The sequence below is a fragment of the Danio rerio genome, chromosome 1, assembly GCF_052040795.2.
Source record: "Danio rerio strain M-AB ecotype USA chromosome 1, GRCz13ab, whole genome shotgun sequence".
Classification (NCBI taxonomy): domain Eukaryota; kingdom Metazoa; phylum Chordata; class Actinopteri; order Cypriniformes; family Danionidae; genus Danio; species Danio rerio.
The window spans coordinates 20,478,202-20,505,000 of NC_141021.1; the positions used below are offsets into that span (position 1 = coordinate 20,478,202).

A 26,799-nucleotide genomic window follows, 5' to 3' on the forward strand; every position below is an offset into this window, starting at 1 on the left:
CCACTTTCGGTGAACTGTCTTACCATTACAAAATCTCCACTTTGGAGATCTGATGTCCTAAACCATCAGTGATCGTCACTGCCCGATTAATATATGATATAAAGTGGATCTTAAATTGGACAAGAACTGTAATTAAATTCCATTGCATTAAATTCCATTTTCATCACCATGTCTTTAAAATATGGAAAAATAATTTTACCCCAGTATTTTCAATAGAGTTTCTGAAATAGCCTGCTGCTACTGACGGCGCTAACATAGTGTTTACACAGTCTTTCATCTCATTTAATGCTTGAATAACTAAATGAATACGTAAGTCTATTTAACTGATTGTATTTTAATTACAATACAACATCAATGCTGTAAAAGAAATCTTATAAAATAAAAAAATAGTCACATTAACCTTTGACTGGAAGTTTATTGCTAACTGAAAAACACTGGCTGTGGATTTACCCCATAAAGATGGCCTATTTATATGTAGTCAGTGACAGTGGAAACATGTCAGAAGTAATTAATAATTCAGCTTCAGAAACATGAATATCTTTATTCTGGTATCAGCATGGCTTCAGAGTTTACAATGACACAGAGTTACGCATGTCAAGTGTTAAAAAAATGCTATTATTTCTTTCTTACAGACTCTGAAGCTGATAGGAAGTTGCCAGATGTGCGTAAGGATGACATGTCTGCCCGTCGTGTATCCTACAAAGAGCCTCGTGCCGCTTTACCCTTCAACCAGTATCTGCCGAACAAGAGCAACCAGACTAACTACCTTCCTGCCCCACTGAGAAAGAGGAGGAGCGACAGGGAGGAAGACCGGAGGAGTGTGAGCAACTCGACATCTCCAGTGGGAGGAGAACGACCCCTCAGGTAAACACTGCTGAGGTGAAAGACAGTGTTTGTGTTTTTTTTTCAGGGAACTGGCTGGAAGCCACTCATCTGTGGCTGACACTCGCCATACATCTCAGCAATAATCAGTACACAAAAGCATGATCAGTTTTATGTGTCCCAGTTTGTTTGATTCATCTCATATTGTCTACAAGTGTGTCCATGAGAGCTCTAAAATTTCCCATTGATCCCCACAGACAAGAGTGTGTAGAAGTGTTAAAAGAAGGGGCTGTCGTGTCTCAAAAAAAAGTCCAGAAACATTTCACCTGGATGGTTGAGAAAGGGGCGGAGCTTGATGAGGCGGAGCTTAAGAAAATGAGGAAGCTGGAAAAAGCGGGAATTAAAGTGTTACCCGCCGCTGTTCGATACAACAGGTCTGCGGTTGCAATGATAATATATATATTTAGCATGCGTCTGACTAAAACAGCTTGTGTTAAAGATGCTGGGAACCACCAAATGCTTGTGTTGAGTTGAGTTGAGTTCTAATCCCAGGCTGTGTGGATTTTATATTTGGTTTTGTTCTGCATTATAGCATGGAGTGATACAATTGTGAATTAGCTTTGACTGTAGTACTGCCTGGCTAATGTTTTTAGTTGGATGCCATTCAAAGTATTACTGACTTTTTTTAGTGAGCCTGTGAATGATCTGAATGTTTTTGGATTTTTTGAGTAGTCTGAATCGGTTTGTGCTGGTTGGAAGGAGTAATATGTGTGGGTTTTAGTGGGTTGAGCAAATTATGCTAGTCATGCTAACTTGACTTGTCCTGAAGGCTAAATGTCTGCGTCAGCTCTTGGGTGCGCTAACATCTCTCTGTATAGAGTGCAACAGCAACAGTTGGGTTTAACGGAGTAGAGATTCCTTTCATTTTTCTGTGTGTGGGAATTGTTTTTGTACATAAAAACTTTTAGAGACAGACCAGCTTTTACCAGGTGCAAAACCATTTTTTATATATTTATATTCATAAATAAGTTATATTCTTTGTTACAATTTTATTTATGCTGATTATTTCTAAATTGGTTAATTTCTTTTATAATGTTCTGTTAAAAAAGACCACTATACTTAAATTATATTCATGTAAAGACACAAATGACCCTTTATAGCAAAAACCAAAACAGTGCTCAGCATATATAAGTACACTTTTAACAAATCTCCTTTAAATTCATATTTTCAGTAGGAAGCTTTACAATATTGTATTTGTGCATATACATTAGATTAGTCTGTCCTGAAAGGAAATCTGGTGCGTATCCAACAAAACAACTTACGATAACGGTCTAAAAACTAGTACACCCAAATTTATATATTTTTTTAGAAAAATGTTTAATACAAATTTTAAAAAATAGCATTTATTGTAAATAAACTCACAATTATTGATGCAGTTTTAAGAAATATTCATGTCAAAAAAGGTTTTTTAATATTTTTTCCAAACTTTTCAATTGGCTCGGACTTACTTTTGCTGTTTAAATATAAATGTTCCTTTAAAATAATACAGTATTTTAAATAAATATTGGTAAATTATTATTGTTAAGCTCTGGTTTCCCCCACATGCCAAAGACATGCGCTATAAATGAATTGAATAAACTAAATTGCTTATAGTGTATGATTGTGTGTGTGAATGAGAAAATGTATGGGTTTTCCAGTACTGGGTTGTGGCTGAAAGGGCATCCACTGTGTAAAACACATGCTGGAATAGTTGGCGGTTCATTCTGCTATGGTGACCCCTGATAAATCAGTAAATGAATGTATGATTGTTAACAGAATTGACTGCTGTTTTTGATTAGAGAACCCTAAAATACCAACATAAAGACATATTTAGATGATTTCTAAATCTAAAACAGGCTGTGTTTTTAAAGTTTATTCAAATCAGCTTCAGCTTTTCACATATTTTAAGCTATTTAGTGTTTAGAAACTTCTATTATTTCTATATGGGGAAAATGAATGGAAAAACTACTTACGAAAACTGGAAGTAGATGGGCAGTGTTGCACTCTATATTTCTAAAGAAATATTTAAATATCATCATGGCAAATTTTCCCCTCAGTCCAATCGTGAGTCCTGCTGAAGCCAGCAAACCGAAATCCCCTTCACCCGACATCATCCTCCGGCGTGACAATGACTTCATGCGCGCTGCCGTTCCACATCAGTGGGACTCCGATGAGGAAGAGGAAGATGAAGAAGCAGAGCAGAAGGTTCCAGATGTTCAAAAGGACGATCTTGCTTCTCGGAGAGCACGCATGAATCAGTTCAAACCAAGTGTGGCACATCACTTTCTGCCAAGCTCCTGCAGCTGGAAGGACCGAGAGAAATGGGAGGGAATCAGGATGGCATCCCAGCATGCCGTGTTGGAGAGGATGGAGAAGATGGAACAGGAGAAACTGGAGAAAAGGAGGTGTGCTTGTGATAGAGAGCGATGGGTTCAGTTTCTAGTTACACTCCCAGAAATAAAGGTACGAGAGCTGTCACTGGGGTGGTACCTTTTTAAAAGCTGCACATTTGTACCTAAAGGGTTCTAATTTATACATCAAGGATACATATTAGTATATAAAAAGTTCAAAAGTGTACTTCTTAAAATGATTAGGTACAAATATATGCTTTTGAGGTACAAATATGGACCCTAAAAGTACAAATGTGTATCTTTTGAAAAGGTACCACCCCTGGGACAGCTTGTGTACCTTTATTTATGGGAGTGTATGTTAGCTTGACAAATCCAACATGGTGTTATTGTACAGATTTGAGTCAGATTTTTCAGTCTTGTAGATTCTAGATCTAGTAAAACTTTCAAGCTTAGCTTTCTTTCTTCTCTTTTTGATAGTATTTTCCCAAAATTTGATTCTGACTGAAACTTGACTGACCACAGTAATTCTGCTTCTTCTGACTTAGTATGCTTTAATTTAGACTCATCTGGCTTTCATTTTTTAGTTCATTTTTAAACTTTGTCCTCCATCCTTCAATGCTTTTTTTTGCAGTGCTGTTAGTGATGCTGTTTGCAGTTGTGTGCTGCATCTTTGTTTTGGAGAAACACCAAATCGTTGACATTCACTAATCAATTGGTTTAAAAAAATTTAATTGATCGTCCACCCAAAAATGAAAATGTATATACTCACCCTCAAGTAGTTCAAAACTTATATGAGTTTCTTTATTCAGTTGAATTTAAAAGAAGATATTTTAAGAAAGCTGAAACCCAGTAGCCATTGACTTCCATAGTAGAAAAAACAAACACGATCAAAGTCAATGGTTACAGGTTTTCACCTTTTTTCAAAATATGTTTTTTTTTTTTTTTGTGTTCAAAAGTAGGAAGAAATTCAAACAGGTGAGGAACAAGATGAGTAAATGATGACAGAGTTTTCAATTTTGGGTGAACTTTTACTTTTATTTGAGATTTCTGTAAATAACAAGCATGGCATTTGAGGACTTCATATTTTTATTTTGTATTATATACAGATTAAGAGTGGGAATTACCTGAGCCTGTGCATCTCTACATTTACATGGACATCAGTAATCAAATGATTTGCCTTAATCTGATTAAGACAATGATACGATTAAGGTGTTTATATGAGTTGCTTTTTAAAATGTTCTTTTCCTGATCCCGTTTACATTTTATAGCACATAATTCGTTTAACTTTATTGCGTCATCATGCTATCCGCATTTCCTCTGGAGTTTCATGTAATTTCAGGTGTTTCATTTTTAATTTGTTGACTTAAACTGCAGTTTGGCACTTTCACTTTCATTCAGGAACATTTCATGCTTGGCCCTCGTGACAAATGAGATATTGGATGCAACAACAACTGTGTTGTTTTAATGGAATTTGATACCACACACAACGTATGGAGAAAAAACTCCATATTTCATGATGCAGGTGTCTGTGGTCCTTCACTGTCTCTGTAGGTGCAGAGAATAGTGTCAAACAGGCATGTGTATATCGACTGTCTTGTCACAAAATCCGGTGAAAAGTTCCACATGAAGGTTATAGTTTGATTAAGGCGTTAACATGTCTGTACTGCACTTCAGTAATGCGATTAATATCAGCACATTCCATATGTCATAATCCCATCTCTTGTTTAATTCGATTATGACCTTAATCTGATTAAATAATCAAAAAGCACTGTTTACATGGTTACCTCTCTTAATCAGAGAATTGTCTTATTCGTATTTAAAACAGATTATTGGTGTCCATGTAAACATACCCAGTGTTATGCAGTCTCTGACAAAAGCAGAACTAGGTTTATCTTCTTTAAGGGCAGCAAATATACTACCTCGCTACTGAGAAATATCATGTTGCTTCATAAAGTTTTAGGGCAGTGATGAGAATACATTCTGTGTGTTTGTATGCTTTTGTGTGAATGCATGTTTTGTTTGTGTGTGGGATATATCTGTTCATTTGAGCAAATAGATACTTCCATTATTCGAATATGTATTACTGAAGAATACGGAACAGGCTTAATTTTACTAATCTTTTTTGTTTGTTTGCGTGTTAGACATGTCATTCATACAATACTCGCATAAATAAAGGTACAAAACCTCTAGCAGTACCTGATGGTTTTAAAGGTAAAAATATGTACTCCTTAGGTACTAATATGGACACTTTAGGTACAAAAGTATGGTGGCTGAGAAGAGAAAGCACATGCAAATAGAAAAAAAAAATCACCAAATTAAATAAACATCTTCATCGCTGAAAATCCTCAGTATGTAAACACAAATTTAAAAAATGCTGCAAATCCTCACAATGTAAACAAAAATAGAAAAATGCAATGCAAGAAAAAAAAAAAAGTTGACTGAAGTTAGCATCATGTATTTGTATTATTTTGTCTGTTCCATCATTTCCGCAAATGAGAATGGCATCACACAAATCAATCCACTTTGTCCTGGAGCACAGAGCACTTTATAAAAAACAAGTCTGAAATATAAAGACAGATTGTGGTGGATGGTTGAGAGCCACTGCTGTAGTAGCCTATTGTATGCTGGTGTGTCTGCTGCATGTGTTTGCGCATGAGCATCTAATGATGTCTTCATTGCAGATCAGTAAGTTTTACCCTATTAAAATGTCAGATAATCACTAGTGTCCCTTCTTATCCACAGAAAGCAAGCTATAGTTCCAGTCATTTAACTTTGCGGTGATGGTGTGATTTCTGGCTTTACCTTTGATTAAGAGAAACGAAAAACAATGGAATTAAGGATGGAATTGATGAAATAAGGAAATTTGCAATAATAGTTAGCTAATTATTATAAATACTGTACACTCTAGATCAACAATTTTAATCCATTCCAATGAAACATTGTGCAATTATATCAAGTTGACGGTCAGTTTTGAACTTTTAAGTAAGACTTCTTACAAGTTTGCCTCCATATTGTATTAGATGCCATTCATAAGATCAGTATTAGTATGGCTGCATTCTTTGTATTTCGTAAAATTCTAGATTTTGTATTTTTTACATGTTACAATGTTCTACCACAGTCAGACTGAGTCCGCCTCACCTGAGGTGCCAATCATAACTCGAAAGGACAATCCTTTCCTGAGTCTAGAAAAAGACAGGGCAAAAGAGGGAGATGAGGAAGATGAAAGAGAGGAAGAGGGGAAGACAGTCATCCCAAACCCACACAAAGATGATCTGGCACGGAGACGGACTGGGGGAAGGCCACGCATTCCCAAAGATCCTTGCCAGTCACTGGTCCAGACTTCCATCACTCAGTCAGACCTGGAGACATGGCAGAGACTGAAGATGAATACAGAGAGCAGGTGCCTCAATACAAACACTTAATCATTTAAACACTTAAACACTTAACCCCCCCTACCCTCACCACAAAATATTTTCCTTTAGAGTAGGCTACTATTATTTGTATTTAATTTAAATATTAATATGCTAGTATTTACATTGTCATTCAAAAGTATGAAAGGCTCTTCTCAATAAAGCTAAAATTATTTGGTAAGAACCCCCCATCTCTCACCACTAGCAAAAAAAAATAAAAAATCTGTTATACTGCTTTGTACATTTGTGGAAACCTTAATATATTACCATTTAAAAGTATAATCAAACATTAAGTAACATTAACATTTTTTCTTTTCAAATTCTCTTGGAAATTAAAATGTGACTCCTTTTCCACAGAAATATTACAAAAATATTTTCAATATTGATGTTAATAATACAAATCATGATTAATGAGCATATTAGAATGATTTCTGCTGAAATGTAATAAAAATGTAATTCAGCTTTGAATTAAGAATAAATTACATATGAAAATATATACAAGTAGGAATCCTTTAAACGCACATTATATTTCACCAATTTGCTGTTATTATTATTATATTGTTGATCACATAAATACCCATTGAGTCCCACACAATTCTTTCATGTTGTCCCAACAAAAATCTATTAAGTTAGCTTAATTGTTTTTACCAATTTAAGTAGATTGAACATATAATAATTAATTTGTGCACACAAAAGTCTTAAGAATTGAGTTCTTTCAACTCATTTTAAATATATGGTTTGAACAAGCAGCGAAAGTGATTTTTTGAATGAGACTTACTGAAAAAAACATTTTTAAATGTTTACCGAACCTAAACTTTTAAACATTAGTGTACATTTAATATTAAATCGAAATTGCTTTGTTATTTGCACGCATGGCAAAAAGTGAATGAAATTTCTCCTGCTAAGCTCAGTGTATCCTTCATACTGATCTACAGTGAGTCTGACTCCGCCCCTGCTGAAGTGTCAATCATAACTCGCAAGGAAAACCCCTTCCTAACCCCTGAGAAACAAAGTGAGCAGGAGACTGTAGAGGGGGCAAACAGAGAGGAAGGGGAGAGGGTGACGACACCCAATGTAAAGGCAGATGACCTGGCCAGGAGGCGGAGCCAGAGCGGGTCCCTCCCACTGAAGGAGCCTCGACAGTCATTGGCTCAAACAACCATAACTCAGTCAGATCTGGAGAAATGGCAGAAGCTCAAGATGAGTACAGACAGCAGGTGCCTCAAAACAAACACTTGAACACTTAAGCCCTACAGAAAACTGACTTTGAAGTAGGCTTTCATTATATGTATTTAATTTAAATATTAATATGTTTGTACATTGTCATTCAAAAATTTAAAAGGCTCTTCTCAATAAAGTTACATTTAGTTGATAAGAACCCCAACACCAAAATAAAAATAAAATCAAATAACAGGAATAGATATCTGTTATTCCAGTGAATATATTTCAAAATGCATTTTATTCCTGAGATTTAAGCCTAAATTTTCAACATCATCAATATCACATGATTCAATAATTCAGAAATTATTGTCAAAGATGAAAACTGTTGTGTTGCCTTATATATTTGTAGAAACCATGATATATTACCATTTAAAGGACAACCCCAAATCAGAACAAGTTTTGACCATATGGAAAACGTTAAAATTTGGAAATTTAAATTGACTTGCATTTTATTGCAGACAAAACAAACAATATTATTTAATGAGTTCCTCGTGATTTTTTTATTTAATTTTTTGTAAATAAGCACATGTTCCATTTGTGGTTCTTGCAACACATTTCAAAAAAAGTTGAAACAGTAAGGCATTTACCACTTGTAATGTTGCCATTCCTATTCACAACACTTAAAAGACGTTTAGCGACCGAAGACACCAAAGGATGAAGTGTTTTAGGTGTAATTTTGTCTCATTCTTTCTCCAAACAATAAAGGTGGGCTACAGTACATGGATTTTAATGTCACATTTTGCTCTTTAATATTCACCACACATTTTTATTGGAGACAAGTCGGGACTGCAGGCAGGCCAGTCAAGTACCTGTATCCACTTCCTCCACAGCCAGGACTTTGTAATGTGTGCAGAATGTGGTTTTGCATTTTCTTGTTGAAATTTTCATGGGCCTTTGCCAAGTGCACTAACACAACCCCATACTATGACAGACCCTGACTTTTGGACTTGTTGCTGGCAACAGTTAGGATGATCCTTTTCTTCTTTTATTCAGAGCACACGGCATCCATTTCTCCCCAAAAAATACATGAAAAAATTATTCTTCTGACCACAGTACTTGTTCATACTGTGTGATGGTCCATCCCAGATGCCTTTGAGAAGTTGATGTTGCTTTTGGACACTGTTAACATAGGGCTTCCTTTTGCCACAGTACAGTTTTAACTAGCATTTGTGGATGTAACCACGTATTTTGTTACTTGACAAAGGTTTGCCAAAGTAGTCCTAAGCCCATGTGGTGATATCGTTTATAGATGAATGATGATTCTTGATGCAGTGCCGCCTGAGGGATAGAGATCACTCTTGTTCCGCTTAGGCTTGCGCCCCTGTCTTTTACGCACTGAAGTTCCTTCAGATTCTCTAAATCTTTTAATGATGTTATGCACTGTTGAAGGTGAAATATCCAAATGTTTTCCAATCTTTCTTTATGGAACATTGCTTTTAAACATTTCAAAAAATTTTCCTACGTATTTGTTGGCAAACTGGTGACTCTCAGCCCATCTTTGCTCCTGAAGGACTAGACCTTTCTTGGATGCTGCTTTTGTACCAAATCATAATTACAATCATCTGTTGACATCACTTGTTTTAAATCATTATTATTTAACCAATTTACCTGATTACTAAAGCCCTAAATTGATCCTGTCACAACTTTTTCTGATTTGAGGTTGTATAACCAAACATTAAGATTTTTTTTTAAATTATGCATTAAAGAGTCCTGAAAATAAAAATATTCTACAAAAATATGACAAAAATGATTTCTGAAGGATCATGTGATGAAGGATCAAACTCAGCTTTAAATCAAGAATAAATTACATATAAAAATATATACAGGTATGAATCATTTATTTTAAACTTACATTATATTTCACCATATTACTGTTTTTATTATATTGTTGATTACATGATTACAGTCTTTGCTGTAAAAATGCTGGGTCCCAGATAATATTTTCATGCTGTCCCAACACAAATCTATTAAGTTAGCATAATAATTTTTACAAATTTAAATAGATTGAATGAAACAATTAAGCTTTGCCCCCCCCAAAAAAACATAAGAATTTTCTTGTTTCAACTCATTTTATATAGGAACAAGCTGCAAAAGTTATTTTTGGAGTGTTGTATAGGTGAGACTTTATATAGAAAAAACATTTTAAAATGTTTACCGATCCCAAACTTTTAAACATTAGTGTACATTTAATATTAAATCGAATTTGCTTTGTTATTTGCACGCATGGCAAATAGTGAATGAAATTTCTCCTGCTAAGCTCAGTGTATCCTTCATACTGATCTACAGTGAGTCTGACTCCGCCCCTGCTGAAGTGTCAGTTATAACTCGCAAGGAAAACCCCTTCCTGACCCCTGAGAAACAAAGTGAGCAGGAGAACGAAGAGAGTGCAAACAGAGAGGAAGGGGAAAGGGTGATGACGCCCAATGTAAAGACAGATGACCTGGCCAGGAGGCGGAGCCAGAGCGGGTCCCTCCTACAGAAGGAGCCTCGACAGTCATTGGCTCAAACAACCATCACTCAGACAGATCTGGAGAAATGGCAGAAGCTCAAGATGAGTACAGACAGCAGGTGCTTGACCTTTACCTCTAACCTGTGACTTAGCTTGACTCAACCAAACACTTTAGAAGACGTTTAGAAGTTTCAGCTGTTTATTTACCTAAATTGTATGTGCTTTAATTATAATTTCCACCAATCATATTGCCGTCACAGTTTAAAAAATAATAAGTGTAAATCAAAAGATGTAATACAAATATAAAATTCAAAACTAACTAGAAGTAGAATAAGAAACGGGGTCATGTATCAAAAGATAATCTATGTAATCAATAACTAAAAAGCATTCAAATTAACATAGCACAAAACTGAAACCAGCCCAGCAGGTGCGCAATGTTATAAGACGTTAATATTAGGTTAGACTTAGATCAGGACGTCAGGTGACCAAAATTCGAAGTCTAATCAGCATCTAAAGACAATGCTATTTTGACGTCCAGCAACGATTGTGTTGGAAAGCGAACAAAATCCAATCTTAAAATGTCATATTGATGTTAAATACTGACATTTATTCATCAGGTATAGCAACCAAAATCCAACATCTGATAGACGTCACGGTCATAATGTCCACACAACGTCAAACTGTAACATCATTAGACGTTGCTATTTGGTTGATTTTAGGTTGGACAATGGACATTGACATCAGCATGACATTGAGTTCTGTCGCCAATCCGATTTTCATTTCCAAACAAAATGCAGCGTCCCCACGATGTTGGGGTACAACGTTAATCAGATGTCATGTTGATGTCCTGTGCCTTTGCTTGGAGAATTCTTAGTTTTCCAAATTGTAAATAAAATCTGTTTTTCCGCTCTTACTTAATTTTATTTATTTATTTTATTGCTTCTTACGGTCTCTCCGCTTCGCTCTTTTTTTCACATTCTGCAGTTGTGTTTTCAAAAGGTGTCATTTGAGTTTCATTTAAATCACAGTGGACTTTAGCGTCATCATTGAGAGAGTTAAGATTGATGGGCAAACAGTTAAAGGGGGGATTTAATGTCTCTTTGAAATTTTGATCGCATAGAAAGTGAGTCATTTCAAGTGGTTAGCAAGAGCCCATTTTTTCATTGTTCAAAAGTGACAGTAAAGACATCACAGTATTAATTTACTTTCGAAGCCATTACAGTAATTTTTACATTTCATTAAATATTTGCTAGTTTTGTTAAACATTGTAAAAATCTGCATAAAAAATCGATTGATTTGCTACATTTAAATGAGTGTATCTTTGTTGTTCCAAAACCATCACAATTCTTACTGAACCGTAGTGTACTTTATCAGTGGTATTAATTGTATAATTGTGGTATTGTACATGAAAAAAGACTTTTGTTATTTATTTTAATTTATTCATTTTATTTTCCACTTAGATTTGCTTGTTGTGGCAGTATCACACTTAATATTTCAACACTCTACAAAAATGTACATCTGCTTTAATGTTTTAGTATGAGGGTGTGTTTTTCAAATATTGTGTGTTCTGATTGGCTGTCATTGTTTATTTTTCAGCTGTCAGTTTAGATTAGACAAACAAATTACTTGTCACTAAAAACTACTGCGTCTGGTTAGGGCACTGTTTGAGCCTAAATAGTATATTTAAATCAGTTGAAGCTTACAGCCAAGAAACGTGGTCTGTGAGTGACTTGAGAGCTGTGTAAGAGGGCTCTGTCTTGTTACGCTGTTGTGGTGATGTTTTTTAAAGCCGGCCTTTGTTAGAATCCAATAGTGTTTGCCAAGGGAAGCCCCTCTCTAGCAAACAAACCTCACCAAGGCAACTATTGAAGCCAGGAGATGCTCACAAAGAATGAAGGAGATTAAGACCACATGCATAAAACTACTACAAAAAAAGGGGGTAAAATATCTTAAATATTTATGCTAAATATATTTTGGAATTGGAAGGCTTGATAATATATATTTCTGAAATTGAAAATATTATTTATTTCATCATTTATTTATAAAAATATTTTTTAATTTACAGTTAAAGTCTAAATTATTTTTTTATTACTTTTTTCTTTTTCAAATATTTCCCAAAAAATGTTTAACAGAGCAAGAATTTTTTCACAGTATTTCCTATAATATTTTTTCTTCTGGAGAAAGTCTTATTTGTTTTATTTTGGCTACATTTTTTAAAAAACTATTTAGGGTCAATATTATTAGCCTTTTTAAACAATTTTTTTGCATTGTCTACAGAACAAATTATTAGGTTTGGAAATGTGTTGACAAAAACTTCTTTCTGTTAAACTAAAATTGGGGGTAAAAATATACATGGGGGCTTATAATTCAGAAGCACTTATAATTCTGACTTCAACTGTCTGTATTTTAAGGTCTAGGAAAAAATGAATACATTTCAAACTTTACAATACAATGTGAATAGAGATCTAAAGTATATTTACAATAAAAGTTTATTAAGAATAATTCCAGTAAAAATAGTTTAAAGTAACATAAATACAATAATATAGCTTTGATATTTGTTACAGTAACCGTCAATGAGAGAGCATTTTAAATGTTTGTGTTTAACGGGCACCTATTTTATCTCTTTTACAAGATGATTTTTTCATTCAAAGTATACTGTGGTTTGGAGAAGTCAAGGTTTTAAAACTGCCAAAATTTTCTACTATACCGTTCCTAAGGTATATGTACGATTTTTTATTTATGTTTTTTTTTCGTTGTTTTTTTTTCTTTTCGTTTTTTATGACAACAGTATCTCTAGCAGAAAAGATATTCAAAGATGCCGTTTTAAATTATAAGAAATCTGTTTTTGAAACTAATGAAGACAGCAAAAGTCAGTGATTTATTTGAATTATTACATGTTTATTGTTCCTTAATGTATTAAATGTTTCTCAAAACAAAATATATTGTTTTCAAAGAGGAAAAAAGTTTTTTTTTATCCAGACATTTAAAAAGAATATATTTAAGAGCAGTGAGAAAATATACCGTAAAAAAACTGTGATATTTTCATCCAAGGTTATCATACCGTCAGAGTGTTATACCAGCCCGTGCCTACTCTATAATATATCTGTAAAGTTTAAGCTCAAAATACCCATCAAATTATTTATTAAACAATGGAGAATCTGTCCATTAAGTGTCTATAGACTATGTAGCTGTTTTGTAGCCTTTGGCTTTAAATGCAAATGAGCTGCTTCTCTCCGCCCACCGTTCCTACATGCGTGTCTGCTTCTCATGCATTACCTCAGATAAACAGCTGTCAGTGAAGCTGAAGTCATGAGTCAAAAATACATACAAAGTAAGTTTATTTGATGAGTTTGAGTTCATTCAAGCCTTTCTGAAATGATGAGTCACACACAGTCACAAATTTTTAAAAAAGCCCAAACAGCTTCAAAAAGTAGATTTTTTTTTATCATAAGTGTCCTTTAAAGTATTCTTTAGATATCAAATAAAGATTTATTTTTTAGATATTACATTATTCTATTTTTTTATTCAAAATAATTATACAAACTATACAAACAAAATAGCTAAAAATTCAATTGTAAAATGCCAAAATTTATCTATGCTTTTTAAATATGCTATTTCCAAAGTATACTCATTCTACTTTTATATTTTTTAAAAAGGCTTTGCTTGCATCAGCATTTTTTATTTGGCTTTCACACAGACTACAATTCTCTTATTCATTCATCATTGATGTGACTGTCTGACTGATGCAGTCTTTCTTCATTGGTATATTTTGCTCTTCACCTCTGCTCCTTTAATGCTTCTCTTCTCTATGTATGTGTGTGCGTGTGAACAGCGATGAGCCTATTGTCCCGCTATGTCAGACGTGTCTTGAGAAAGGCTGCCTCTCTGTCGCCTCCAAGACGAAGTTTGCCAAGAATGATCCGGCTGGTTGCTGGGATCATTCCTCCGGTGAACGCCGGCGTTTTGTGACATTTGGTGGTGTGACAGAGATGGAGAGCACTTCCTGGAAAGAGGAGGAGGAGGAGGAGGAGGAGGATGGGGAGGATGAGGAAAAGGGAGAGAGAGAGGGGAATGAGGGAGAGAAGCTTCGATATCTCCTGTCTGTGGCACCTGTCGCTGTGCCCACTATAGGGTTGAGCTCCAGACTGACAAAGAGAGCGGTGGGCAGGTAGGGAGAGAAAGAAGGAAAGAAACAAAGACGGGAGGGAAGCATAAATGCATGAGTAGATCTAACAGACCTAAATGTGCCCTATGAAAGTTTGTTTTTACCAGTGAATAAAAATAAAAAGGTGTTTGGGACATTTAATCATGCAATTCTGACTTTTTTTTCTCACAATTGCGTGTTACAAATTTAACAATTGAGATATAAACTGCAGCACTGAAAATATTTTGGTCTCAGAATTGTACGCAAGAGAGATATAAAGTTAGAATTGTGAGAATAAGGCCTTATTTTACAGATCTCAAGCACATAGTTGTAATAAATGGATCTGGGGTGAATTTGCGAAAACCATTGTTAGCCAACTAAGGTCGCAAGTTCCGTCGTTACAAACATAGTTAGTTTATGCATTTCTCAAATCCGTCGTTCCAACGAACATTCACAAACTGCATCGCAAACTTGTACGCTTGCAACTACACCTCAAGAGCTGTAGTTAGAACATAGTTCCTGGCTGTATTCTATTCCCAGTTATCCCCCCTATGTCCTATTCATTTAGAATGTTCTAACATTTAAACTAAGAATCATTTTTTAAAAATCATTAAGGTCATCTCTCTTAGGTGTAATTTGCTTTCAAAGTATTTTTACAGTTCAGTTTTGGCGATATATATATATATAATTTGTATTAGTATTATTATTATTAGTAGTATTATTTATCAAGAAATGTATCTTTACTGTATATAACATGGGCCTGTTGGTTAGAACATTTCTGCAATGGTTTGATTGTGTTAAATCGTAAAAGTAGACTTAAAAATAAATAAATAAATAAATAAAAACAAATAAACAATATCCCACCCAATAATAATAATCATTTTTTTTTCATTTCTTAATAAATAGCCTACTGTAAATTAGGCCTACAACCATTAACGATTTATATGATTATGATTCTGATCTCTGTGAGATTAGAATACATGTTAGCTAAGTGATATTATATGGGATATTCTCAATTAAATTTGTAAAAGAAACATATATAGATCCTATACTGTATGTGTCGTTTACATATATTTCAATTAATATGGAAAACGAGTGCATGTTTTACTAAAAATAATATTGGATTTTTTTATAAATGCGTGTGCATGTAAAACAATAATTTGTACAAAAAAATAATGGGTTTTTTCTCTAAAGAAGAAGTTACTCCACCCTGTTAAGAGTGTCATTATGGACATTTTACGTTATAACTAACATGGTTCAAATGATGGATCTGCGGCAGAGAAACTACAGTTTTGTGAAGCACTCGTCACTACATCGTTCTTTTCCCTAACAATGCATGATATTATGATAGTTCAATCACGAGTTACGTCGTTGTTTGGGAAACGCACCCCTGTTCGTTTGTGAGGTTAAATTGCATAAGCAGACCATCTTCAGAAAAGTAACATTTTTTTACTGTAATTATGCAATTCTTGATAAATAAATAATTGTCAGAAAATTGTCTTTTCTTATCAGAATTATACATCATAACTCACACTTACAAAGTTCTGAAGTTGCAAAGATGTCAGAATTGTTTGTAAAAAAAGGGTTTAAATCTGACAAATTTTGAGATAAAAATAACAATTATATTTCTTTCAGTGGTTGAAATTGCTTCCCTTTTTGTTACTATGATATAAACCCATTTTATGTTCATGGTAATACTGAAATTTTCTTGCGAACAGTAGTTTTAGATCTGCTTATTTATATCAACATTATTACGAACACTGCTTGATGAGGATTGCCTGTTTTCAGGAAGTTGTATTTAATCTGGATGATATGAGCAGACATGCAGCACATATCGATCCTCACAGTGCGTTGGAGTTTGGAATGTGTGTAGTGACATTAGCAGTGATGCTGCTTTTAAAGGGCATGCTGTTTTTATTACACTGGGCTTTATGAAACAGGATTTGTGGCTTGAGAGACTGTTAGCATGATGCTAACAACTGTAGTACCTCTGAATGATGCTTAAAACTACTCTTATTATTAAAGAGGTCATAGTTGAGGCTGTTAGCAAGCATGATACTTGCTTATTTTGGCCTGTTTTTGAGAGAAATTAGCGGTGAATTGCTTATTATATGGCAGTTAGCACGATGCTAACAAGTCTAAGGAATGAGTGATACCTATAACTGTTTGGGGTGTTCAGGAGATAAATTATCTGTGAATGGCTTTGAGTGAGGCTGTTAGCATGATGCTAACAAATGTAGCGGTCATGAATTTTGCTGTTAGTGCACCTTTGGCCTGATTAGGATAGAAATCAGCTTTGAACGGCTCACAGTGGAATTGTAGACTTCAATATCTGACATTGGCTGTGAAGGAAAATGGAAAAATGAAACGCATTTGTGCTTGTGTCTGGAAGTACTATAAAGTGAAGTTTTTAACTGCAGTGCAGTTGCTTTGGATCCCACTGGACTGCATCTTTCCTTGCCTGTATCAGCATTATCCGTCCTTCCTCCTGATGTTTTCTTTTCTGTCTCTGACTCATTGTTTCTCCTTTTCTTTTTCCTTCTTGTACATCTCAAACTAACTTAATCAGTGGAGACGTAAACCCTGAGCCTGCTCCTATCATGCCTCCTGAACCTCCAAACCCGTTCATGTTTGACCTTAAACGGCCTTTGACCTCCACCGAGCGCAGGGTGCTGGAGGATGAACTGGTTGAGAAAGCAAAGGATGAGAAGGATGATGATGAAGAAGACGAAGCCGAAGAAAGGCAGCCGGATATTGAAAAGGATGATATGCTAGCTCGCAGAACAAGAGCATTTAAGAAGACAGCGGGTGGGACTTCGTTTAACCAGTTCCTCCCGCTGCCGGGGTCCAAGAGAGAGGGAACTGTAGGTGGTTCTTTAGCCCAGAAAGGAAGTGTACTGATAGGCTCGAGTGGAGACAGAGACCTGCACTACCTGGAGAGAAATATAAGGACTAAGAGAACCAAGATTGGACAGAGGTGGGACAAGCAAGACTAACTGGAAATCTCAAACCTTTTTTTGGTGATTGTGCATGAATCTAACACGCTAATAGTGGAAAAGATTTTTTTTTAACCCTTTTAAGGTTATTACTTATATTTTATTAGTGTTTTCTACGCAAGCATGTCTTTTTAATGCACCATTTGTGTAAAATGCATAATGATATACTGTAAAATGACATTAGTTGACTTAGTAAACACTGTCTCAGTAAATGACTTGTGTGCAAAATTGTAAAAAATAACCTAAGTCAACTTAATAGTGTTTCCCCGTACTGGGTTGCAGCTGGAAGGGCATACGCTGTGTAAAACATGTGCTGGGTAAATTGCAGGTCATTCCGCTGTGGCAATGCCTATAATGAATAAAGGGACTAAGCCGAAGAAAAATGAATGCATGAATGATTGAACTAAATAGTGGCAACACAGTGGCTCAGTGGCTAGCATTGTCGCCTCACAGCAACAGGGTCGCTGGTTGGAGTACCGGGTGGGCCAGTTAGCATTTCAGTGTGGAGTTTGCATGTTCTCCTTGTGTTGGCGTGGGTTTCCTTGGGGTGCTCCAGTTTCTCCCACAGCCCAAACACATCTAGAGGTGAATTGAGTAAACAAAATTGACCTTAATGTATGAATGCGAGAGTGTATGGGTGTTTCCCAGTGCTGGGTTGCAACTGAAAGGGCATCCGCTGTGTAAAACATATCGTCACCTTGGAATTATAAGTCTAAATGATTCTATAATTCTAAGGTGGTGATATGCTGGAAAAGTTGGTGGTTCATTCCACTGTGGTGACCCCTGATAAATAAGGGACGAAACCAAAGGAAAATGTACCAAGTTACAAGGGGTTTACACATTTTTTAAGTGGATTAACTAATCACTTTTTACAGTTCACCTGAAATGAACAACTTTGTGTTTACATTATTAACAAACATCCATTCCATAAAAAGTAACTAACCTTAAATTTTCTGAATTACTTTTTTAAAGTTTTTTATTAAGTTTGCATTTGTTTAAAACTTGATTGCATTAAATTGTGCTTGGTACAGTATTGCACCTTCACAAAAGAAAAATGAATGCAATTTTGTCATCACTATATATGATATTTTTGACAGATTTGAACCAGTCGATCAAGTAGCAAAGACACCGGTTGCTGTAGTCACCCAGCAGAGCCCTGATATTGTGCGCTCTACTGCATCTAACACTGATCGCTCTGCAAGTTGCGATTATGATGATGATGATGATGATGAATATGTGGATGACGGTCAATCTCCGGATGTTGAGAAGGATGATATGCTTGCGCGAAGAACTGGATCCTATCAAAAGCCAAACGCAGGGGCAGGACAGTCTTTTAATGCATTTCTGCCCAAACCTGGTGCTGTCAAACATAAAATCACCCCTGTCAGCGGATCACAGTCTTGCGTTAAGCCAAGAGAGCATGAGACAGCCCCATCACAGGACAGGTTAGAACTTTTGGAATTGAAGCAGATGTCTATAACTGCAAGGAATGTCAGTTTTGGGGTGTTTGTGCAAGGGATATTGGTTAAATCTGTGTGGATTATTAACATGGATGCTTTTAAGATGTGGTTTTGACTTGGGCTTGCTGTGTGTAATTGATTTTCAAAGCACAGAGAAGAGATGAATGGCATGTGCATTACTTGTTTGCGGTGGTAGTTGTGTGCTTACTAATATATGTGACTTGTTTGTAGCTTTAAGTTATTTTCCTGTCTGAGACTATCAGCTATTTTGAGGAATGTAAACAATAACAATGGTCCTAATGTATTTCCTGTTTTACAGTTTTAATTTCCATAGCTTTCGAGAATGCAAGAAGGTCAACATATTGATACATAATGTTATGATAGCTGTTTTAATGTTAAGTCATGATTGAATTGTCTCTTGTTATAGTTGTGAAATAGTTTGACAACAAGCAGGAAACTATAAAGGGCCAATGACATTGCCATATTGAAGTGATCTGTTCTATCATGTCATTTTATAGCAGTTAATAAAATGAAAGTGGTAAAAATTGAAGCATGTAAAAATGCTAAACATCTTTCCATCAGTACAACTGATGGAAAGTAAGAATGTGTCCCACTTGACTCAAAAATTAAATTTCAAATATAAAAACACATGGTAAAAGCTTTAGCATGTGGAACAATTCTTACTATCAACTAGTGGTTTATACTCGGTACACTACCTGACTAAAGTCTTGTTGTTGATCTCAGTTGTAAGGGCAACAAATATTAATGGCGTCTTTGCCATTTCAGATGACTTTATTAATAAGTTATTTGAATCATTGCAGAGATGTATGGATGCAGTTGTCCAAGCTCATAGGAGTCACACACAATATTAATTCTTTTACCACTGCACCATGACTTTTTATTCTATACTGCAGTGGTTTGCAACCTTTTTTTTTTCCCTGAGACCCCCTTTTCCCTCAGAAAGTATTGTATATTGTAAATATTGTAAGACCACCCTCAAAATTTAATATTTTCGCTTATATAAGTTTGCAGTAAGGATGATAAAAAATGATATATGAAAACGGTATGTTTATTACTATATCTAGACATGTTTATGCACAAATAATTGCCTAATGTAAAATATAAAAGCAAAACTGAAAAACGTAAGGCTTTGGCCTTTAAATTGGCCCAATGTAAGCTTCTTGTCAGTAGCTGTGACGTCCCTCATCTCATTTTGGGTGTGTCAATTCTTTTGCCTTGTTCTCAAAAAATGCTCTGGGCTTGTCAAGGTATTGGGGATGAATCGTCTGCAAATGCCTTTTAAATTGTATGGCCTCATGCATTCATTAGAAAGAACTTTGGTGCAAATAATATACTGTGGCTGGGTCAGGGACTCTTTGCTTCGAGAAAATGGAATAAAACCGTAGTTTAGGTAACTATCTTGGTATTTCCTGCATTTCGTGTTTCCAGTATTGCTAGCACTGCGACGTGAGATGTTAGGAGCTTTCCTAACCCGAGTCCAGTATGCTTGGGTCATTAGACTTTCTTGTGGAGGATGAATTACAAATTTGTCCATATTTTTGGTCAGCCAGGGGATAAAATGAACTAAAGGCAAGACGATCGTTCTCCCAATTGTCCATTGCTAAAATGTTTTAAAAATATTACGCAACCCCCCCCCCCCCCTTATTTCTGTTAAGTGACAAAACCTTTGTCTGAGCAAAGTCAGACCTTACTGTCCTAAGAAATAATTAAAAATCAAGGCATGATCATATTTTATTTTGGCAAAATAAGCGTATATTCTAGTGGCCTTTGCCTTTCATATAAGCCATGTTTAATACCAAATTATCAACTAGAAGTCAAGTTATTATTTTTTGCTCATAAGCAAATAAGCGACAAGACTTTTGTCAGGTAGTGAATATTATTAAGATATTGGCTGTTTATTATTAGTTAATAAGTACATAATCTGCATGATATTATTATACTGTACATTCCTAATCCTTACCAATAAATCAACAACTATATCTTAATAACTACATGATTAAAATAATGTGACAAAAATCTATTGCATTAAAAGCTTTTGTTACTTTAACTTATTTTAATAAGTTAATTAGGTTTTAATTAATTTTTTTAGTCAGTTGAACGATGTACTGTATATTGAGAAGATTATTTGACTAAAAACTTAAAGCAGTAAGAATTTGTTTTGCAGTGTATTACTAAGCCGCAAATTAGGGGTTTATCATGCTATAAGTCATAGTTAGTGATTTGTTAATAGAATTGTACCTTAAGATCAAGTGTAACCAAAAACATTGTCATTTACAGCATTTGTATAAAGAAAAAAAACACAATTGTCATATTAACAAATATAGAATTTCTTGTCCCACCAAATATACTGTAGATTTCTCAAATGTCTTTTATACATATTTTTACAATTATCAAAAGCTATATTTTGTGTGCTATTTGTCCATTTTTGATTTTCTCTTGACTGTTTAATGCGTTTGTATTCTCTGTTCTTTGCGGCTGGTCTGGCTTTTGATTTGTCTTTTATAGTCAGAGAACAGAGCCTCAGCCTCCCTTTTATAGCCCTGCTTTGCTTTAGTAACCATGGCCACTCTCTCAGCTTCACCCTTAGCTCTGTGGCCCCGCCCCCAAGAGATGCTGAGGACATGCCCAGGAAGTGGCCTCAGATGATGGACAGGCAGGAGGCGGGCTCTGGGGGACAGGAAAGTCTTATTAAACATGAGACTATTACCAAAAGCCTGTCCCCTATGCCTGAGCAACCGTCCCGTCGGCCCCTTTGGCAGGAAGATGATGATGATCTACACCCAATGTGAGAAAGCACTTTCAGGACCAATTTACCACTTTTGAAAAGAGCTCTGACTGAGATCATGTGTTTTCATGTTTCTGCATGGAAAGAGAATGAATGCATTTTCTCACTCTTTCTCTGTTTTCACTGGGGCAGTGGTGTCCATAAAGGTGTTGTAAGGGATTTTATTGATGAAATCAGGCACTTTTGATGTATGTATCATTTTAAGGTGGGATTTTAGATAAAATTTATGGATTTAATGCACTACCAAGCTGGTGGAAATGTAAAACAATATGGCTAGCATCACTTACAGCACCTTAAAATCAACATTAATTCTGATTTTAAACAATTTTTGTGACATGTTTTGTGAACCGTAATAATTAGCTTGTGTGTTTTGGACCACAGTTTGCCGTACATGGTCAGGAAAGTAAATTAAAGGCATAGTTAATCCAAAATTAGTTTTAATGTCACTTACTCACCCCACACTTTCTTTCCTCCGTTAATTCTTAAAGACGATATTCTGAACAATGCTGCCAACATTAGCTTCCATAGCATATTTTTCTACTATGAAAGTCAATGGATACTAGTTACTAAAATTCTTTAAAATGTCTTTTCTTGGGGTCAACTGGAAATAAAGAAACTCATAAATGTTTGGAATCACTTGGGGGAGAGTAAATCTTCATTTTTGGATTAACTTTCCCTTTCAGAAAGTTGATTTTGATGATCAATGTGGTAATTTCCCCCCGCTTATACATGATGTTTTTAACTCGAAACATTTTTGGCTGCCTGAACGTCCAAACCTTTGAAATAATGTTTCAAATAGGAAGTTTTAAAAACAATACCATTATAATTTACTGTAAAAAGACTAAACAAAAACTGTAATATCATTCCCTTGTATAATACATATTCTTTATAAAGGCATGTACAAATTAGGGCTGCACAATATTGAAAAAATTTGACATTGCAATATTTTTTTCTCTGCTATATATATATATATATATATATATATATATATATATATATATATATATATATATATATATATATATATATATATATATATATGTATGAGCAATATCGCACTCATAGCAGTGCAATATGGCTGCATATCAGCACTGGTAGGAGGCGACCTCTTGCCTTAGTGTCCCACCAGTGATGATATACAGCCATATCGCACTACTACGAGTGCGATAATGTGTTTATACAACAGTTTGACGGAATAATTGTGTATATAAAAAAGCTAATCAAACCAGGAGAGTGTCAAAAGTCCTTTTGTATGAAGAACTACTTACTTCCGCCATTCATTCAAATCTGCTGCTGATGTCAAAACAGTAAAAACCATTACTAATTCACCAATGTCACTTTAGAGCTAGTATTTGAATGATTCTTTAGCATGATGTCTAAGTGATGACAATACACTACAAATACTATGATATAAATACAGCGCTACAACATACAAAACAGAGATCAACTTAGAATCTCATTTACCTGTTTCATAATAATTTGATAAGAAGTAAAAAATACTCTGATATTTTCTCCTTTAAGGGCTTATTATGCTCTCTCTGTCACCATCTTGTGGCGGAACGTCAACCGTCTTCGTTCTCCTCAGTATGACAGGCTGATGGATGCCGATGCACTAAATCTCAGAAATTATAACTATTTAAAATAAGCACTATCTTTCTAAATAAACTTTATAGTTGCAATCTAATCAACTACATTCTCGCCTAAAAATTCCTCAAAAGTACATTATGTTGTCCAACAGCTGCAATATTTGTCAAACTGTAATAAGTTTATTGATCTGCTGTCACTCTGTGTGGGCGGAGTCATACATAAGGGGGAGGAGGCTGTAAGAGTTCTGATATTGCAGAATGTTGCATGGCTATCGACCAATCAGATTCAAGAACCAGACAGAACTGTTATATAAATTCAGATGTATATAATGTAATGTATTAGGATTTAATTTCACCAGACTCTTTTAGCAATGAATTTCGATTGATTGGGATGATTCTACTGGGGAGTCAAATAAAAATATTTTTTTATGTAATTTATTATATACATATAATAAACAAAAATACTATCATAAATAAACACAATGGAGCATTAAAGTGAAATAAACAGTGATTTATGGTTTTCTGGGCAGAGTCAAACAGTATTCGGAAATAAAAAATTAAATAATCAAATGTAAATTAACAATGCATAGTCTTCATCATAAATTGATCAATAAAATGAATCTTTATTAAACTTCTTTATGCTCTATTAAAAAGCTTTAAACTCTCTTACAATAGTTACATAATCACAGGCCTTAAAAAAAACATGCAGATAATAAACTTTCACTCTGTTGTGCTTAAATTCTGCAGAGTCAATTTACAAATCGCATGTGTTCTGACCTGTGGTTCTTGGTCATCTATAATACCAACTTAATATTACATAACTTGTGATGTGACTAAATTGTATCGGTATATTGTGCAGCCCTAGTACAAATGCTTGACAACTATAGGGCAGATATTTTTAGGTATGCCAATGTTATTTAAACATTTTCTTAGTACCCAACTTTTAGCATATAGCATAGTGAGGGAAATCTTGTTTAAAAAGATAGTTCTGTTCTTAGTCCTATGTTTAGCTCAAACATTTTGTCCTCAACTTTTATTTTTATTGTTTTTTTTAATGTTCTAGATTCAGAGCTACTAGTGTTTCTGATGAAGCGGAGTAAGTTTCTTTTCCCTTTTCTGTCTAGTTTGCATCTAAATTAGATTTCTCCTTCTTGCTGTTGCTGCAGAGCTGAGCAGTTGCATGTACTCTAAACACATGCATTCAGTAGTGTCTCTATACACGCAGATACAATCATTTTCTCAACTGATCTACTCTTTCTGGCTCTTTATGCATGTGTGTACAAAAGCTAAGCACTCAAGTCTGCCTCTATACATGCATGTAATAACAAATGTTTGAGCCTTTTTCATGGTTTGCTGTGGTGGATTCTTTTGCTCCCTGAGGAAAGTGGTTATACACACACATACTGTACTGTACACACTTTTACAATAGCAGTCCACTACAGCATACCCTCTTGCATTTAAAAAGACAGTTCATCCAAAAAAAAGTTATTAAATTATTAGTTACTCATGATGTTCGAAATCTTTATGGCTTTGGTGACGAAAAAAAATGATTTACATTAAACTGGACATAATCAGATTGCAAAAATTGGATTTATGTAATTCATTGAGAGTATTCAGATCATTTGTGAGTGGGATGAACTAATTAATTAAAAAGGATTATATCAGATGAAATGATTCATACTACAATAGTCAACGTTTAAAGTGGATCATCAACTTTCATCAAAGTTGTCCTAAAACTATTGAACAACACTCATTCTTGCACTGGGACAAAGCCTTCGGAGGATGCAGCCTCTGAAATGAGACACAGCTAGTGTAACAGAAGCTGTTGTTGACATGCTGTTGAAGGGATAGTTTACCCAAAAATGAAAATATCCTCACCATTGTTGTTAAACACAAAATAAGATGGTATTAAGAACTTTTGAAACCAGCAATCATTGACGTAACAGAAACAAAAGAAAATACAAGGGTGTCAATGGTTGCTGGTCTTCTTTGTGTTCAACAAAAGAAAGAAACTAAAAAACATGTGAAGGATAAGTAAACAATGACATGATTATAAAATCTTTTATGAAAAACGAGCATAATTAAATGAATGGTTATTAGAAAATCACGTGGAAACTAAGCAGAAGGAAAATTAATGAATGAATGAAATCCCAATAATAAATGATCAGCATATAAGTTCAGCCTCACATATAATTTAAATGGATGTGGTTTATTTTGTGATAGTTTCTTCCGCTAAACACATTCTGAGTTACTTTTTCTGGTGCTTTAAAAAAATGTAATATAGGTTTCGAACAACATGAGGGTTTCTTGAGTAATAAAGAAAAGATATTATCAAATTGGTTCATTTTTGCTTTCCTGTAGTTGGTCTTTTTGTAGGGTGACCATATGTGCCATTTTTTAAAGGAACACTGCACATTAAAAAAACAACTCATTTTACAACTCCCCTAAACTTAAACAGTTGAGTTTTACATTTTTTTAAATTTATTTAGCCGATCTCCAGGTCTGGCAGGAGCACTTTTAGCTTAGCTTAGCATAGATCATTGAATGTCATTAGACCATTAGCATCTTGCTTGGAAATGATCAGCATAATAATCAAGGAACTTTAATGTTTTACCATGCCTGCGGCAGGCACAATTATTACGCAGATTCTAACTGGTGTTGCAAAAGTGTGTAATATCATTGTGCCTGCTGCAGGCATGGTACGGCAGCAAAGTTCCTTGATTAATATGACTAGAAAATATTGACATTTCATGTTCCTTATGTAACTACAAAAGAGTCAAGCTTCAATAAAAGAATTATAAAAACTTATTTGAATGAGATGCTAACGGTCTAATCTGATTCAATGATCTATTCTAAGCTAAGATAAATTTGCTCCCACCAGTTCTGGAAATTGGTTGAATGAATTCAGAAATGATAATGCTGAAATCTAGGGGAGTTATAAAATGAGCCTATTTTCAAAATAAGTGGAGTGTTCCTTTAAGGGACATGTCCTGGCCAGGATTTCTATATTCCGCTTTGTTGTCTGATTTTCATAGCTGCTGATCAATCAGTCAAGTGATGCTAATGTGAGTACATATTAGATGTTTGTTCATTCAAGTGGCACTGTGCAGATTGACTGTTGGATGACCTCTAACAGACCGGTCTGCACACTGCAAACAGCCAAAAGCTGGATATTTAATCAATATAGAAATCCTGGCCAGGACATTTTACGTATATGGTCTCCCTATCTGTTTGTGTTGAACATGTTCCTTATAATCATGTGTTTTTCTTCAGCTAATATTTCTTTCACTTAACTAAACCATTCCTTTTTAACATCATACTGACACCTCTTTTTTTAATCAAGACTTTTCTTTCTTCATCTCTTCAGGTCTCAGAAGAAGAGATCTGGCTTTGATCATACCTTTCCGTCTTCACCTAAAAGCATTACAGCACTTGTAAACGTGACTTTGCTTTTGTCTGTTATTTTAAGGAGCGTGAGTTTGATTGACATGCGTGATGAAGAGGATGAGCTTGCA

The 26,799-nt window shown here is 34.8% G+C and overlaps 1 protein-coding gene across 2 annotated transcripts in view; it reads left to right on the forward strand.

Annotated features, from left to right (window-relative positions):
- limch1a (LIM and calponin homology domains 1a) overlaps window positions 1–26,799 on the forward strand; it is a 120,688-nt gene that overhangs the window by 57,576 nt on the left and 36,313 nt on the right. The window contains 12 exon segments of one of the 2 annotated variants that reach the window (NM_001430852.2): window positions 633–864; window positions 1,080–1,256; window positions 2,919–3,266; window positions 6,331–6,612; window positions 7,558–7,839; window positions 10,130–10,411; window positions 14,125–14,460; window positions 17,006–17,413; window positions 18,530–18,877; window positions 21,489–21,698; window positions 24,348–24,380; window positions 26,754–26,799. The exon segment at window positions 26,754–26,799 is cut by the window's right edge and continues 87 nt beyond it. In NM_001430852.2, the coding sequence (NP_001417781.2) occupies window positions 633–864; window positions 1,080–1,256; window positions 2,919–3,266; window positions 6,331–6,612; window positions 7,558–7,839; window positions 10,130–10,411; window positions 14,125–14,460; window positions 17,006–17,413; window positions 18,530–18,877; window positions 21,489–21,698; window positions 24,348–24,380; window positions 26,754–26,799 (2,984 nt within the window). 2 annotated transcript variants of the gene reach the window in all.